Source organism: Hirundo rustica, chromosome 15 (genome assembly GCF_015227805.2).
Source record: "Hirundo rustica isolate bHirRus1 chromosome 15, bHirRus1.pri.v3, whole genome shotgun sequence".
Lineage (NCBI taxonomy): Eukaryota > Metazoa > Chordata > Aves > Passeriformes > Hirundinidae > Hirundo > Hirundo rustica.
In genome coordinates, this window is record NC_053464.1 from 5,907,491 (window position 1) to 5,924,085 (window position 16,595).

The window sequence follows — 16,595 nt, forward strand, 5'->3', positions numbered from 1 at the left end:
CACCTGGCATTATGTGCACTGAAATTTGACATTCAGCATTTCTACTTGAGCCAGAACAGCAACCAGATACTCTATTTGTAATCAGGACCCACTTGAAATTTAAAAAAAAAAAAATCAACCAACCGACCAAACCCCACAAACCCCAAACAAAAACCCTAATGCACGCTCACATCTACACGCCTGACTGATAACCAAGATATCAAAATCTCTGTACCTTCCCAAAGAGAAGACTCTTCTGTTCTTTTGCATTGAAAAGCCATTGTAAAAGCCTTTACCCAGGCTTCCACTGGAGCCAGACCAAACCACATATTTAGTAAGAATTTCCATTAGAAATAGTTCTCATTAGAAATAACTATTTTATCCTGCCAACTGTTGGGTGCATTTAAGAAAGCAAACCCCACTGTACATGAAAATTGCCAGCTTATTTACTATTATAAAATATCCCTTCTAAATTAACCCACATTTCTTTCCATTTCCAGATCACCAGAAGGAGGTTTATGATTTAAATATTTTTGAGTCTAGTGTTTTCTTCCTCAGATTGTTTAACTACTTTCTATCCAGAAATCTAATTACATGTTTTATCTGATGACAGATAATATAAATGAGCTAGCAATCCACATAATTTATAACCTAATGCATTTTAATAATTCTTGAGTTGCTTAAGCTAAACAAATGACAACATAATCATAAGACTGTTAAAATATTTCTTTTGCAAGGAAAATGGTAGAATTAACAGTACAATAAGAGACTCAGGTCCTTAAAAAAAAAAAAAAAAAAAAAAATTTGTTACCCATGTTCTGTCTTCTAAAAACTTGAAAATTAATCACAAAAATTCCCAAACAACACGATTTATATCCATTTCTATTTAGGGAAGCCTGTAAGCACATGACCTTTGCAGTTTCCTTTCCATCCTGTTTATAAGTCAAGATGTTTTACTGAACTTTAATGTAGGAGGCAGAAATGTCAAATCTCTACTCAAATTAGGAAATTCAAAATATCTCAAGGGAAGTAGGAATTCAAAGGGAAATCAATGGGAATTGTATATATGATTACTGTGTATATACATTTCTAGTAAGAAACTTAACCAAAACACAGTGGACAAAGCCTTGAGGAGAGAAGCTAGTTCGGACCCTGGGAAACAATATACCGTTTCCATAAATAAACCAGTTTAATTGTCAAGGCATGGGGCGTAGTGGCAGTGACAGCAGTGTGTGCTGGCTTACGTGAGCTTACACGGTGTCATCACTGCCCTGAGTACAGCATGGAAGTGGCCATCTGGAATGGGGAGAATTCCAGCCAGCCCAGGACCTCAGACAAACAGCAAACGTGCCAAGGAATACGAGGGGTTTCAGAAGAGGAAAATGTGCCCGACCGTCTGCCTTGATATTCCAAGTATCAGAAGGAAATGTGATGGCATTCGTGTGGTCAGGAGTGCAGCAGGGGCAGCCCTGCCTTCCCAAACCACTTGGGGCAGGATGCTGGGAGGAGGCACATCCTGATCCCGCGGCACATCCCTGTGCCAGCCACCCCTGATCCTGAGGCACATCTCTGTTCCAGCCATCCTTGATCCCAAGTAACATCCTTGTGCCAACCACCCCTGATCTTGAGGCACATCCCTGTGCCAGCCACCCCTGATCCCAAGTGACATCCCTGTGCCAGCCATCCTTGATCCTGAGGCACATCCCTGTGCCAGCCACCCCTGATCCCAAGGGACATCCCTGTGCCAGCCGCCTCCAGCACCTGCATCCCTGTCACAGGAACCAACAGGAATCACCCCAGTGAGGTCACCTTGTCCTGTCAAGAACACAGCAACTGCTTAGGTGTTATTAACAGAAGAACCAAAGCTGATGATAAGCCTGACATCCTAATTTTTGATATTCTTTCTACTTCAATGGGAGCAACTCCATTTTACTGTTCTGAGGAGGATATAACCAGTCACATTTAAATACCTGGATCTGGGAAAATGCTAATTTCTTTTGAGAGTCACATCTATGAAACTGCTGTGTTGAGGTAATTAACATAGTAGTATGTATTTGCAAACCAAATATTTTTTTAAAAAGAAAATTCAAGCTGAGGGTAACACGCTAAAAATGCAAACATGTTCTGTTACAGAGCTGCCAAAAAAGTGTATGCATATACATTTATTGTACTATATACAAGTGCGACAAAATATCCAGAGACTTATGAAAAATTTCTTTCATTCTTAGCTATACTGATGATAAATATGGGTTTGATCCCAGAGAAATACAGAAGGTGGCCTTCACTTGCAAAAAGAGCAGTAGAAACACTTTTGGGACAGATTGTGTCCCAAACCATAGAAATACTCATTTACAGCCAAAAGAATGGAAATTACATTAAAAATATTGTTTCAACAGTGCATTAAACCATTGATTCACTATTGTAGATGAAAAACTCATCTTCAAGTAAAGACATGCAATGGTACATATAACCATTGCATTTCTTTTGAACTTGCACATTCTTTCTTATTTTCTCCCACTTCACACGCAGTCTGAAATATTCCCTTTGGTTTAATCCCTACAGGATGCAGGAAGGGAAGGGGAAAATAGCTGAGAGCATGGGAGAGAGCTTGTTTGAAGTCAGAATTAGCAGTCACAGGATGCCCATCTCATCCACTGTTGTCTAAAGCACCCCATATATGACTCTGGCACATGTGCTTTGACCACCTCATCCAAGCCTCGTTACCTTTGAAAGACTGCAGCCAAGAAGAGTGATAACAAAGAATTTGGTGTGTTTCTGAGTGGCAGCCAAAGGCAGACAGAGACCTGCACAGTTACACATCTCTGTACCTCAGAGTTCCCCTCCCGCTGCATCCTAAAGAAGTCTCCAAACAATGTAAGGATGATTGACACAATCCTGCTCACACACCCCCACAGAGGCCATCGAACCAGAGAAAAAGAGCAAGGCCAGATCCGGAGCAGAGCTTCCCTGTGTGCTAATGTTGGCACAGAAAGAGTCTGTCACACTGGCATATCTCACCAAAAGCAAATACATTGGTCCTGTCGCCCTCCTCCCAGCCGATGGGAACTGTACGCAGCACACACTCATCATCCCTTTGTAAGAAAAAATGTTACATGACAAGATGGATACTAAATGCACTCCCAGGACTACCCAGCCAAACCTTTCAAAAGAGAAAGATTTTCAGGGCTGTTCCTTTTACATTTAACACACATTCATTGCAAAACATACTTTTTGAGCTGTCTCAGTTAAGAAAATAATGCTGAGCAAATACAATATCTAGCCCATCTTGCTTTATTGAAAAACTATTTATTACTATTTTTTCATTACACTTCTCCATTTAAAAGGAAGAGCTACTACGGAGAGCTTTAAATCAATAACTAAAAAGCTAAAATAGAGTTTGTCAGGTTAGCAATAACAGCTGCAGAATAAAGCACAAGAGCAAAACCCTTCCTCCAGACACAGCATCTGCTGTACACCTCCTGCAGCAAACCTTTGTGCCATTTTAATGTTTCTGAAGGTCCATACTTCACAAGGGCACTCTAAATTTAAATGACAAAATATGATGCGAGCAGTTACATGTCTTTTATTAATAAGAAGTATTTTACAGTCCTGAATGCTTTGAAGACATCCATTTAAAGACTTTGAAGTTTTCAAACTTTGCTGCAAAATCTCATATGGGGAATGCAAATGTCCTGCTCTTCCCTCATGGCTGCTGCTGACGCCATCAGGAAGGCACCAGTCCTGAGACCGGGAGGGCTCCAAGGAAAACACAGGACACAGAGAGATTATAAACAAACAGGAGGGGAAAGAAAAAAAGCTACCACCTCCTGCAGCCTCATTTTTTCAATATGGAATTATTAATTAGCAGTCACCAAATCCTATGGGGCTGGTACAGTTTTGGTTCTCAGCAACGTCCCAGATAACTCTGTGCAGTGCCAGAGTTCAGACTCATGCCAGAGAAGCCATTTTAAGAGCTGATTAGGTCATTAGAAAGGACAAGAACTAAACAAATTGACAGCTCCTACCTCCACCTCCCAGTGGGGGAAGATTTTTTGTCACCTCTGCACTCAGTGAAGACCTTAGAGCTCTCCAGAAATGCCCAGATAAACCTTTACCTTCAGAGAGGGAGAGCTGCCCTGAAAGTCCTCCTGTTCTCGAATATATAGGTGTAAAGAACGGGGGCAAAGCACACCACCTCTTCTTTCCATGGGAGTCATGATTTCCTTTACAGCAGCAAAGAGGGGGGATCCTCCTTGGGAATACATGATTTAAGAAATGCTGCATAATAGTTGGTGCAATTCAAACAATTCAGCAGAGTAAAGGTCAAAGGAAAGGCCTTGAGGCTAGGCAAAAGCTCACTGATACAGAAATGATATGCAATTTTCAGCTGACAGTATGTGTCAGGATAGGCATATTTACAGGAAGACTAAATACACAAAACAACAAGGATGGAATACAGGGAATGACAACCCAACAGATGTTAAAGAGCACGCTGCTGCTTCTGCTATGGGCAAAAAGAATATATCACATTACAACACAGAGATACTGACAAAAGATACTCCAGCAAACAGACGATTAGCTCAGGCAATTTCATCTGTTCTAGTTAAAATATCTGCATTTCCTCCCAAGTGTTAGGGAACATCTATCATGAGACACGAGAATTCCTCAGCTGTCACGACCCCTGCTCAAATCAATCGAGATTTCACAAGAAATTACCAGGGAGCACCTCACTGATTTTGTAATTGCCACAGTACTCAAAAAAAGCTCTGTCAGAAATCTGCCTGAGCATTGGGTTTCTCAGCTCCTGCCCCGTGAAGTCAGCTCCACAGTCAGATACAGGAGCTCTTTTCTGGGCTATGTGACGGTGGATGTTGGTAGCCAGATGGAGCTCTCTGTGAAGACCTTGGTTCATTTATTCCAGGCAGGAATCACGCACCCTCTGCCCACTCCTTCCTACTTAGATACAAATGTGTACAACCCCACACAGAGCTTGGAAACCTGGCATATGCTACTTCATCAGAGAAAAATCAAGTTCTGCATTAAATCCTGCATTAGTGGAAAGTTAGAGATGACAGGCGCTGTTAGAATAAACCTGGATGTAACTAATAGTTCTTGCAGCAGTGTTTCATTAGCAACTGTGCCATGTAGTACACAAACTCACCCAGAATACAGACCACCATGATAATTTTATCTGCATCTACCTGGAGCATCAGTAAAAATTGTTTTTACCCTGGAACTCATCTTTACACATGGAACACATCCATCTCAAAGCACAGTCTTCCCCACCTCACTTAAAATACGAGATAGGCACTGCTAATTAAACTGCCTATGTTTGCCACTGCTAATCATATTCTAATGTATGTTTTTAATGTTGGATTGATTAGGTTTATTTCCACATTAAAAAATATATTAAAAAAAAAAAAAAAAAAAGGCCAGACTAGCAGACAGTGAAACTGGCAGCTCTGTGAATTGGGCGGGCCAGGTGAGACATGCAGGTCCCACCTCTCTGAGGTAACACGAACAGGGCAGCTGAGCAGCTGGGGCTGCTGAACCTCTGAAGGTTGTTGAGCACTAGCACAGTGATCCTGCAGTGCTCTGGTGATATTTGACTGTTAATTCTGGTAAATTTATCAAGTTTCACTTTAACAAGCACATTAGGCTTGTCTTAAAAATCTCTTGCCTGAGAACAGCATCCCCTTTTCCTGTCAAGATCAGCAGCAAGAATATGAATGTTGGTGTCAGAAGTTTGAGTAGCTGCTTTAGGATCTGTCAAAATATCTTGCTGGATGCCTGTGAAACATGCCCAAAAAGTGATTTTCAGCGTTCAAACTATTATTGTCCAAACAGCTTTCTTCAGCATCTGATATGGGACAAACCCCTCAGTCAACCCCATTTACATGTGAAGTTAGCGCCTCAAAGTTTCAATACTGAGTCACTTGTAAAGAAAAAATAACTTCTTTTCTGAGAGGTGAGATATATGCTCTCCAGCTATGGTTGAACAGCTTCCCTATAACCTCAAGCTTTAAGTGAAGTATATCAATTCTGAAACCAAGGAAAAATTGTATTTGAATAAAAGCAGATTAAAACCAAAGAAAAACTGGCTTTCGTAATAAATCTTGAATTTTCAGGAAAGTATCAGGTAAAAAAATCTTCTCATAAACCACAATTACTCTTTCTACATAAATAACAAAGTAGCTACTTGCAGTATGCACATCAGTTACATTATGAGGATTAACAGGCTGTTGCATTGTCATTTTTTCACATGAGTAAATTATTTAATTAGATACTAAGACTCAATTTTTTTCAATATAGGATTGAGGATATTTAATAAGACTTCAATAAAACCATTCCTTGATACTCCCTGCTACACTGTAAGAGAAAGGAGAAGCACATGCTTGTCTGGAAACTCAGAGCAGCACATGTTAGACCTCAGATTTGAGTAACTTTGACAGTTTTGAAACTGAGAAAAACAGCTCAAGGAGAAAGGAAGAAGAGGAAAAGAAATTGCCTAAGAGATAAGGGGTAAAATGTGCAGTTTGGAGAGAACAATGAGACAACACTAGAGAGCTGTTCAAATAAACCTCGTGGAAGGGAAGGGCCTTCCCAGTCCCAAAGTCAACGGAGCTGAAGTGCACGGTGACACTCTGCTGAAAAGATGTGGGGTGTGCCCGGACAGCCCAGAGCTACGTCCAGCTTGCCAGGATAATTGATTAGTCAGTTTATTTGTCCTCATCCACAGAGGCAGGGATCAGCCTGTGGTCAGGAGAAGAAGTCTGGTGGTGACAGAGCGTTCTTGGCAGCCATCCCCTTCTCCCCTCTGACATAATTCCTAATTAAACCTGGCCCCCTTCCCACAGCCCAGCGCTGGAGCAGCAGCCACCAGAGCTGCCCGGGCTGCCCTGCCTCACACCTCACCTCTCTGGCTGCCAGCAGGGCTCCAAAGCAGGGCCACACGCCATCACATACACCCGTTTCTGTCCTTCCTCCTGGAAGGAAGCCCCTCAGACCTAACGATGAGCAGGAAGGGATTTACCAGCTGGAAAGCTGCGCACAAAGGAAGGATCAGCCTCCAGAGAGCAGCTGGAGTGGGCACTGCTGCCGTAGAACCACGGGCAAGCACAGCACAACCTGCCCCAAACCCTCCTTCTCTGACAGGGGCGTCACTGGAAGGTTACAACAGGCTCCAATTATTTCTTGGAAATAATGTTGGCTCATTTACCCAGTATTTCTTTGCTGGTGTTAGCTCATTTTTGAAAAACATCAAACCCCTCTCTCCTTGTCCTTTGAATGGTCTCTTTAGAGAAGTTTCAAGGTACAAAATGTATGAAATTATTTTAGCATAAGCATCGTTGGCTGCCTCTTTGAGCATTTTCTTCCTTTGGCACCTCATACTAATAATATTCCCCCAGCAGTATAATTTTTTTTCCAGAACATTATATATGATGTGCAGACTGTTGAAGAATTTTAAAATAGGGTAAGAAATTTTCATAACAGTTAGTGAGCAAATGATTCCTCCAAAGATTCAGATTGACACATTTGGAGAGGATTAATTTTATCCAGAGAATTAAATTTGCATCAAATGAACATAACGAAATACACAGCATAATCTAGGACTACTCTCTGTGTTTCTGCATGACTAGCATATTTATTGAGATGTCCTTCAGTAATTCTGATTTTGTCATTATTATTCATCATCATGTAGAGTCTTGTAGTCTTCTAAACTGGAGTTTTAAGTTGATTTCATGGGTTTTCTAAAACTATAACAAAAAGAATTCATAATTTTCAGCAGCAATTTAGATAATGCAGAAGCACGTTTCATTAACTTAAAATAAAACTGGTGGATGATAGAGATATATGTTTTCCTACAGTCTTACATTAAAACCTGTTTTTTTAAACAAGTTTTTAAAACATAGGGCAACAGTCTGCAAAACTCAGAGCCAAAGCAATCACAGGCTGGGACTGGAGTTTTAAAGAAAAGATGCTTGTGATAATTTTTTTCATTTACTTCATTTTCATTTCATTGCATGTATGATTAACACTGATGTTAAGATATTTTTCCTTCTAGTCTGTATAGAAGTGTATGGAGATTGGTCATCTACTTGGACTAGTCAAGATAATTTTTTAGGCAACCATTGGCAGGATTATTCTCCAATTCAATAGGAACTTTCCAGTTTGGGGCTTTTTTTAAGTGTGCTTTTACTACAAAATCTGTCATAAAACAGAAAATCAAGCAAACAAAAGGACTGGAATTGTCAAAATATAAAAATCCATCCCAATTCAAGTAGCTGAGGGCCAAGCTTTTGGACGTTTTTCAGTTACCCATTTTACTTAACTAAATTTTAAGAACTGGAAATGCAAGGTGCGTTTCATAGAAATCTGAAATCCATTTCTTCGCTGATCTGCTAAAACTCATCAGATATATTCAGGATCACGTAATATTGTCTCTTCTGAAGCACTGTGACAAAGCTGCTCCAGCAGAACCACCGACACGTGGCATTGATCCACCTCCTGGCCCTCAGCACCCGCCGCGCCCACGCCCAGAGCCGCGCTCACCTTCTCCCATTCCCGCTCGTTGTTCAGCACTATCACCACCAGCCTGGGGTGTGCCTGGTAGCCATCTGCTGTGAAGGACAAATCTCTGCCTTCCCACGTCACATTCATCATAAACCTGGAAGGCAAGGAAGAAAAGTTCATTGAAAAATTAATGGGCCGTCCAGCAGTTAATGAGCAGCAAGTCACCAGAACCGCTGATTAAATCCACGCACCAAACCCCCAGAGCTGTGGGAAGCCTGTGCTTGCAGAGTGGGGACTTGGGGCATTTCAAGGCAGTTCATAGCTCAAGACAAAGCAAAATATTGTTGATGTATGAATTATAATGCAGACATCATTTTTAAGAGCTTCCACATTATATATGATTAATCTCTCCCCTCCCTGAATAATCTTTCTGGCACTTTGCACAGCCTCACCAGGAGGAGCATTTTAAACAAACCCTCATCACCTCTGCGTGTAACATTTTACTATTGTGCCACTGAGTAATACTCAGAGTAAAATGCAACTGATCTGTCATCCCTTGTTCAGACCTCCAGGAGTCCTGTCAGCTCTTCCCAAACCTGTAGCTACACACAGCGTTGTTGTGACATGAGGATAAATTCCACTAATGCCAAAACCAGACATGAAAGCTTTGAAGGTGTTGGTAAATATTCAATTCAGTAATCTCAAAAGAAAAAGGATTTATGGTTTTATTCTTTTGTATTTAGTTTAATTTTCAATGGTTTTCAAAAGACATATGAATTAATTAGTATTTTGAATAGGAAAAAAATAGAGAGATACAAAATAAACTATAAAAGAATTTAAAAAATTAAGATTTTGTTGAAGAAAATTAAAACTCCATATTGTTAGTGTAAAGCTGACAAGGCTATCCCCACAGTAAGAGGCAAAATTGCAATTCAAAATCTTGGGAAGAAGACAATACGCCCCCCAAGCCTCTGTCCGTGTTCTGAAGTTATTCACACTGAATTGCTCTGAATTCTCAGTGTATTTAATTGAAAGAAAATCAGCCCAAGACTGATGCAGACAGGAGTGCAGATGTCCATCCCATAGAGAGATGTGTTTTGAAGGGCAGAAATTTCCTATTCTTCATACATTACCTGTAGTGTTTTACCCACAAGAAACCAACACCGTTTTACACGTTTGTATGGGTTTGAAGGGGTTTTTTGGGTTACTTGGTTGGTTGTTCTGGCTGGCTTTTTTAGCAGTAGTAACAGCATGGGAAATGTGACAGAGACAAAATGCCTCCGCTCCAGATTCAGAGGAGAAGTCTTTGTATTGACACAGCTGCCTGAAAATCCCAGTAGCAGGAGCACATTAAATAAACATATATAGACCCAGAAGAAATAATGGCATTGTAACATAACAGTTATTAATTAAATGTGCACCACCCTGAACAGCCATAGTAACATCATTCAGCACCAGTTCGACAGCAATTTGTAAATTCACCCATCGTAGTAATTCACATTTCACGACAGACTTCCAGGGTGAAAATTTTCCCCTTGGCAGAACTTTGCTGTTCAGTTGAACTGTTTTCCCATATATTCCATTTTTCATCCAACAGTGAAAGATTTTGCTTGGAAAGAAAAAGCTTGTTTGTCACCTTGAGAGGCAGCAAACCACCAATAGAATTTACTTGTGCACACATGTAAGGAACCAGCATAGCATTCACTCAGTGCTGAAAACCACCGAGACCCAGGGAGTGAAAAGCCCGGCAAGCGGGCACAAGGGGAAATCAAGGATGTGCTGTGAAAACAGGCAATGCTTGGATTTGCATGTCTGCACCCTCTTCCAATTCACACCCATGAGGTAATACCCCTCAAAATGAATACATCACCTGACAAGGCCAGGCAGAAGCCACCTCACCTCACTGAAGCTGAAAGCCGAGTGTTGTGCCCCCTGCCAAGGGCTGGAGCCCAAAGACACGCCTGTACTCCACCAGGCTTCTGTGCTCACCTGGTTCTTACACACACAGAAAATGGTGATTGGACTGGAGTTGAACTCTTCCTTAATGGAGTTTGGTAGGATCACCACCCACAATTTCAAACACTACTCATCATATTTTGGGATTAATATGCAAATGTCCTAGCCTGGAAGCTAGGCAAGGGCCGTCACAAGATGCAGTGCTGAAGCTCGTGTTCCAAAAAGACTAATACAAACCACAACTCTAAAGTGAAAAATTGGACTCGGTGTATATTTTTAAATCATGTGAATTTACCAGCCATTAAGTAAAGAAACACATTGTGCAGGGTTTTTGGGGTTTTTTAAGTGGTTTTTTTTTTTTTTAATTCCCTGATTTGAAAAGTATCTTATAATTGTATCCTCTGATCCAGATACAAAGGCATCCATGAGTGACGCACTCTGAGCTACCCCAGATTCTCACACTGCAGCAATAAAAAAGAACTTCAAAGAGATTCTTGTTTCCCCAAGCACATTCTTCTGGACAAAATTCATCAGCTGCCCGTGTTCTCCAGAAATCAATGCCTACAACCCACACTCACTTTTCAATTGTCATTTTTCCTCTGCAAAGGACAAAATTCCTGCTCTGCTTTTACTGGCCACGATCCCAAACTGCCTGTCCTACAAAAAACAACCAAGTGCTTGTCTGTTCCTGGTCAGGAATAACGCTGTGAAGAATTTATATTATGTTATTCTTATAGAGTTTTAAGCTTATCCAAGGTTAATTCTGTGCAAGAGGCCTTTGGCTTCTGAATTGGATAAAATATGTTTCTGAAGTAGCTTTGGAAATGCAAATTCCTGTCCTTAACTAAATGAGGTGTTTAGTTATTTGAAATCGTTACTTTGAGGGGGCAGTTAGCAACACACCTTGGATTTGTAGTTAATCTGTTTTCATTCCTCATTAATGCTACAGCCTTTGCAAAGACACGACAGCACAAGGCCTTGTGATGGTACTATGACACTGAAGTCTTAATTAGCTTTTGCAAACTGAAATTTGTAAGATTCCCCAGGTGATACATACATCAAAATGGCACTTCTTTTCTGACAGAAATTAAGCTAGTCTCACATCGAATCCAAAACCGGCATTTTATCAAGCAAAGAACCAAACCTTAACTATGTATTTTAAAACACTTTTAAACATTTATACAATTCTTTTTGCTTGTCACCTTCCCCAACAAAACTGAGAAGTGTTGGAACACCACAGCAGAACTCTTTTACTGTTGTATTCACAGCAAGCCTTTGAAGCACCCAGGTTAAAAACTTCTCTCAAGGTTTCCAACTTTATTTCTGTAAGACTCCGAAAGATCAAGTCGTTCACACAGAGCTTCAGATTAATACCAAAACTGCAATATTTTTCCCTGTCAAAATTCTAACTTCAGTCAAAAAGCCAGAACACACTGAAAAAGCTGGGTTTTCTTACCCTCTAACAGTATCACAACTTCATTGACTCTCATTTCATTAACAAATGGGTGAAGACTCTGCCAAAGGGATCAGAGCTCAGTTTCCAGAACACCATTTGCTTGGATACAATGCTGCTGACACAGAGGCACCTTTCTGGCCAGACTCCTCACAGGAGACATGGACCTCCTTGCCCACAAGGTGCTTGTTAAGGATTCCCCATAGTGGATGAAAACAGTTGAAATCCTGGAGCAGAATGTTTGAGGTTTTCTATTTCTACGGTATAAAAAGCAGTGTTTGCAGGCTATGGCGTTTCTTTTGTGGTTTACTATATATATGTCTATGCAAGATACACAAGTGTTCTCATTACAAATCCAAGGATTTGAGAACAAAACGAAAGAGGCTTAGTGAATTCTGTGTTGGGCATTATTTTAAGGAAAAAAACACAACCTTATGTAAACTATTAAGGTCACTTTGTTCCGAAGATCTGCCCTAGTCCTCGTTTTGAAAACGTCTCAGGCTGATGTGAGAAAGCCAACAAGGACAGAATGGAAGCGCAGCAGAGCAATCCATTGCACAGAAGCAGCTCTGATGCCACCTGTGGAGCCTCAGCACCCTCCACGTGCTCTCTTCTGGGACACCGGGGAGGAGCATCCTCACATCAATTCATCCCCTCAGCATGGACACTCCTGCCCACCCACCTGTGTCCCACAAGAACCTCCAGGATTACTCGGCCTCAGGAACACAATCAGTGTTTATAATTAGTGTGAAATTCACCTAGAATGCAGCTGGGAAAAATAGAATGGGTAAGGCAAAGGCCTCAATGAAAATGTGTCACTTCTAAGCTTCCTTCCAAGGAGAGAACTTAGACCCTAGACCTATAAAACAAAGCACAGGGCCTGACAGCGGCAGGGAGCATAAAGACCATGGGACTCCTCCCTGCCATGAGTTCAGATCTACATTTCCCACCCTCAGATGAGACAATCAAACTTGATAAACTCCCCAGGTGCCATCATCAGGGACCAGCATTTCTTATCTACTGTCTTCTTCACAGTGGGGCAGTTTCAAATCTCTGACAACGGCAGGCAATGAAGAGAAGCAGCAGAGACTTAAGGAGAAACATGTTGCAATAAGAGAAACTCTCACTCTTCTCTCTCAAAGAAGGAATTTCCAAACTGAGATTTACAGCAGATGAAAAGCCTCAAAACCAACATGTTAGCTGGTGATATTTCTCTTTCTTGCAAATATTGTAAACCCAACCATTTTAATAACCTAAACAGCCAGCCTGTCTGGGCTTGGCATTCACTCAGCCTCATACCTAAAAGAAGCAGGAGTGAATTCAAATTTTGTCTTTTCTTCTCTATTTTGTTGAGGCTCTGAACTGCTGAACTTCCTTACTATGATTCAACCATGACATTTGAATGATAATTATCAGTAGAAATCTCAAGTCATTATTTATCATTAGGAAACATATTTCCTCTGTAAAATAAAATCAAAAAATGCTCAATGTAGAATATATAATGTGTGAAGTACATATAGAAATACATCTGCAGTAGAACCCTACGAAACAAGGTACTGACGCATTTTTTTAAAGTCAATTCTATATTTTATGCTATGTAGGATTTTTTTCCCTAAATTCAAATCCTTTGCAGGGATGCAGAGTCACTTCTTCCTCTTTGTGCATCCTCCTCCTCCTCCTCCCAGCCCTCGCTCCTCCACAAGGGTACCTTGCTTTGGAGCTGTGTCTCCCTAGGCCTTGAGCCAGCACGGATGAGTAAAACTTTGGGAGTGATCTGCTCAGTGACTGAGCAAAAGGAACAGCATGCCAGCTTCTGGGACCTCCTGCCAGCTGCTCCTTAAAGTGTTCACTGCCACTGGCTCTGGAAAAGTCTGCTTGCCCCAGTTCTGCAGACAAACAACAAAACTCTTGGGGAGCCCATCTGAAAGGGGGGCAAAGGGAGGGAGCAAAGCCAGAAAGGGCTCAACTCCCTGGGATGTGCCACAGGTGAGCATAACTAAACACCAGGATGTTTAGAAAGTTAATGCTATTATTAGCATCAATATTTCGAAAAAAGCCTTAATTTGATAACATATTGCTGCATCACCTCAGAAGCATCCCAAACTCTTCCCCGTGATATGTATCTGGCTTCCTGCAAGGAGGATGGTGCCTGCAGCAGCTCCATCTCCGAGAATGTTCACTGATAGGACTGTTGAGCCCTGCTTTCAGCCCTGAAGGCAGGCTCTGCTCAACTCCCTGTGGCCATGCCTGTTCTCTTCGTTTAAATTAATCATCACAATAACAAAGTAATGCTCTAATCAAGTAACTGTTTGGTACTTTCTGCTTCCTAAGATTGCCGAACTTGGGAGAAAATTCTAATGCAGCTTTTCAATCATTTCTTTAATTCCTTTGTCAGTAAACCAGCACCATATTGAGGTCTCTGGGGCAGTGTTCCCCTACACAACCCCTCCTTTGTTGCCTGTGAAGTTTAATTTTACTTTGGACTCACATATAATTAGTTAAATATTTATACACCTTCAATCATCCAGAAAAGAAGATGATATGTATTGTTCCTGAGTCTTCTGACTTAAATGAACAGATCCTCTATAAATTAGCTGTTAATTTATGTGGGAAAAGATTAAACAGATTTGCTGGATTATTCATCATACCATTGTGTCCCTTTAATCCCAGATTTCGCTCAAAGGAGGCAAATTTATCTGTCATGCTAAAAGCTGGAATCAAAATACTGAACTTGGTGAATAACTATCAGGACAAGGGGGACAGCTAACCCTCTCCCTCTGAAGAAGGTGCTGTACTGAACGATAACAGCAGCACAGCAGCAAGGATAACTAAGCTTTTGTCCCTGGCCCTATGGACTGCCCATTGCTCCTGCTGCTGGTTCAGCAATGACAAAGGAAACTGTGCTTGGGAAGGGTAGGATAATTTTTGGACCTACACCTTTACTGCCGGAGGATGGGTCTCTAAATCCTGCCTATAGCTTGGCCGTATTTCAGAACAGAATCTCACTGAATGTCAGCACCACCTGACAAACACCTGACTACCTATGGACAGAAACATCTTTTTGCTTGGCAGGATAAGAGCAGCAGCTTTACCATCGTCACCCATCCCTGTAAGGATCATCGTGGTTGGAAATGTTGCAGTGAAATGCCTCTCCCGGGGTCAGGACTTTCATACACACCATGAGCACTCCTGTAAACAAAGCAGCACCATTTCAACGCACAAAGCAGCAGCATTTTCCATGACTGGCAGGGTTTTTGTGTTTTGCTGTTTATTTGCTTCCATGTTTTCCTTTTTATCGGAGAGAATGAGAGTTTGTTCAACTGACTTGGCATTAATGAGGTGCTAATTCTATTTATCCTGCTGTGCCAGTATTTCACACAATAGTGGTTTTCTGCCTTGGGAGAGCTAGGTCTTACACAGATAGAAAAAGATGATCTGAATCAATACAGATATAAATATACATATATATCTGTGGTTTTAATGCATTGAAAATGAGCCCTGTATTTTATTATAAATCCTTTATTCATAGGGAAATACCAGCTTTCCCATATGTACCAGAAATGAACATTGATCAGATCATTGCAAAAACTAAAGCAAACCTGATTGTCTTCTGGGTCTAGGAAGCCAATAAAAGCATCTCAGAATTGCAGTGATGGGGGAAAGATAAATTGTGTGCTTCAAAACAAATATATCTTCAAACCAATTTAATACTCAAAGGATTTAAGAGGGAGGAGGAGGAGCTTTTACTTTATGGCTTTCTTTACATAGAATTTCTCCACAAACAGAGGTAAAATTGCTATTTAGATGTGGGAAGTCACACATAAAGCATTACTAACTTTCATTTATAAGCAAATTAGCTATTATAGCATAGCCTCAGAATACTATCCTGGGTTTAAAGCTGAATTAGACTGTCATTACAATCACTGGAGCCTAATAATCCTGGGGATTTTCTCTATTTTGAGCTTTGTTTTACTCAGGCATCTCCTTACACAGCCACTTCCCTGACTTCCACTGAGTTCTCTGCTTCTGAGCTTGTAGCAAGTGTCCTCTTGTTCAACCCTGCTTCTCCAGCACTGATTCCCAGATGGACAGGGGGACAGAGCACAGCAGATCCCAGGTCCACAAACTATTTACATTTACTTTAGCCCTATCCATTGGGAACGTGCTCCAAAATCCTTTCTTCAGGTTAGTTTACTACAGCACATACAGATTTATCTTGTAGTTTACAATATCAAACTGCTTTTTCCTTTCCAGGACCTGAAACTCTGAAGATTCCACTTCACAATAACACCCCAATTTAGGCATTGATTTGTCATGTAAAGTAGAAAAGTACAATTTAGCAATGAGGATGAGAAAGTACAATGAATTTATGTCATCCACCTTGGCATGGAGAGACTGGTCAGCTCCCTGAGATTACTTAATACTCGTAAATGCTTGTATATACTTGCCTCACTAGCAGATTATATGTGACAGGAATAGTCTTGGGGAATTATTACATAAGAAAGACTATTTAAAGTTTATTCATTTTAGTATAATTCTGACATTTCTAAATTAAAAACAGCCTGCTCCTTGTTCTTGTAGTGTTGGAGAAGCTCAAAGAATCCCCAGTACAGAAAAAGTATTTTTACTTCACAGCTCAGTGTTTCACATAAGGAAGTGACTTTTTTAACCACAGTGCACTACAGCTTCTCCT

General features: G+C 40.9%; 1 protein-coding gene across 1 annotated transcript in view; it reads right to left on the bottom strand.

Annotated features, from left to right (window-relative positions):
- The window catches only part of GRIN2A (glutamate ionotropic receptor NMDA type subunit 2A), a 181,857-nt gene that overhangs the window by 43,869 nt on the left and 121,393 nt on the right, over positions 1–16,595 (bottom strand). The window contains exon 5 of the mRNA XM_058422576.1: positions 8,533–8,647. Within this exon, the coding sequence (XP_058278559.1) occupies positions 8,533–8,647 (115 nt within the window). The remainder of the gene's footprint in view (positions 1–8,532; positions 8,648–16,595) is intronic.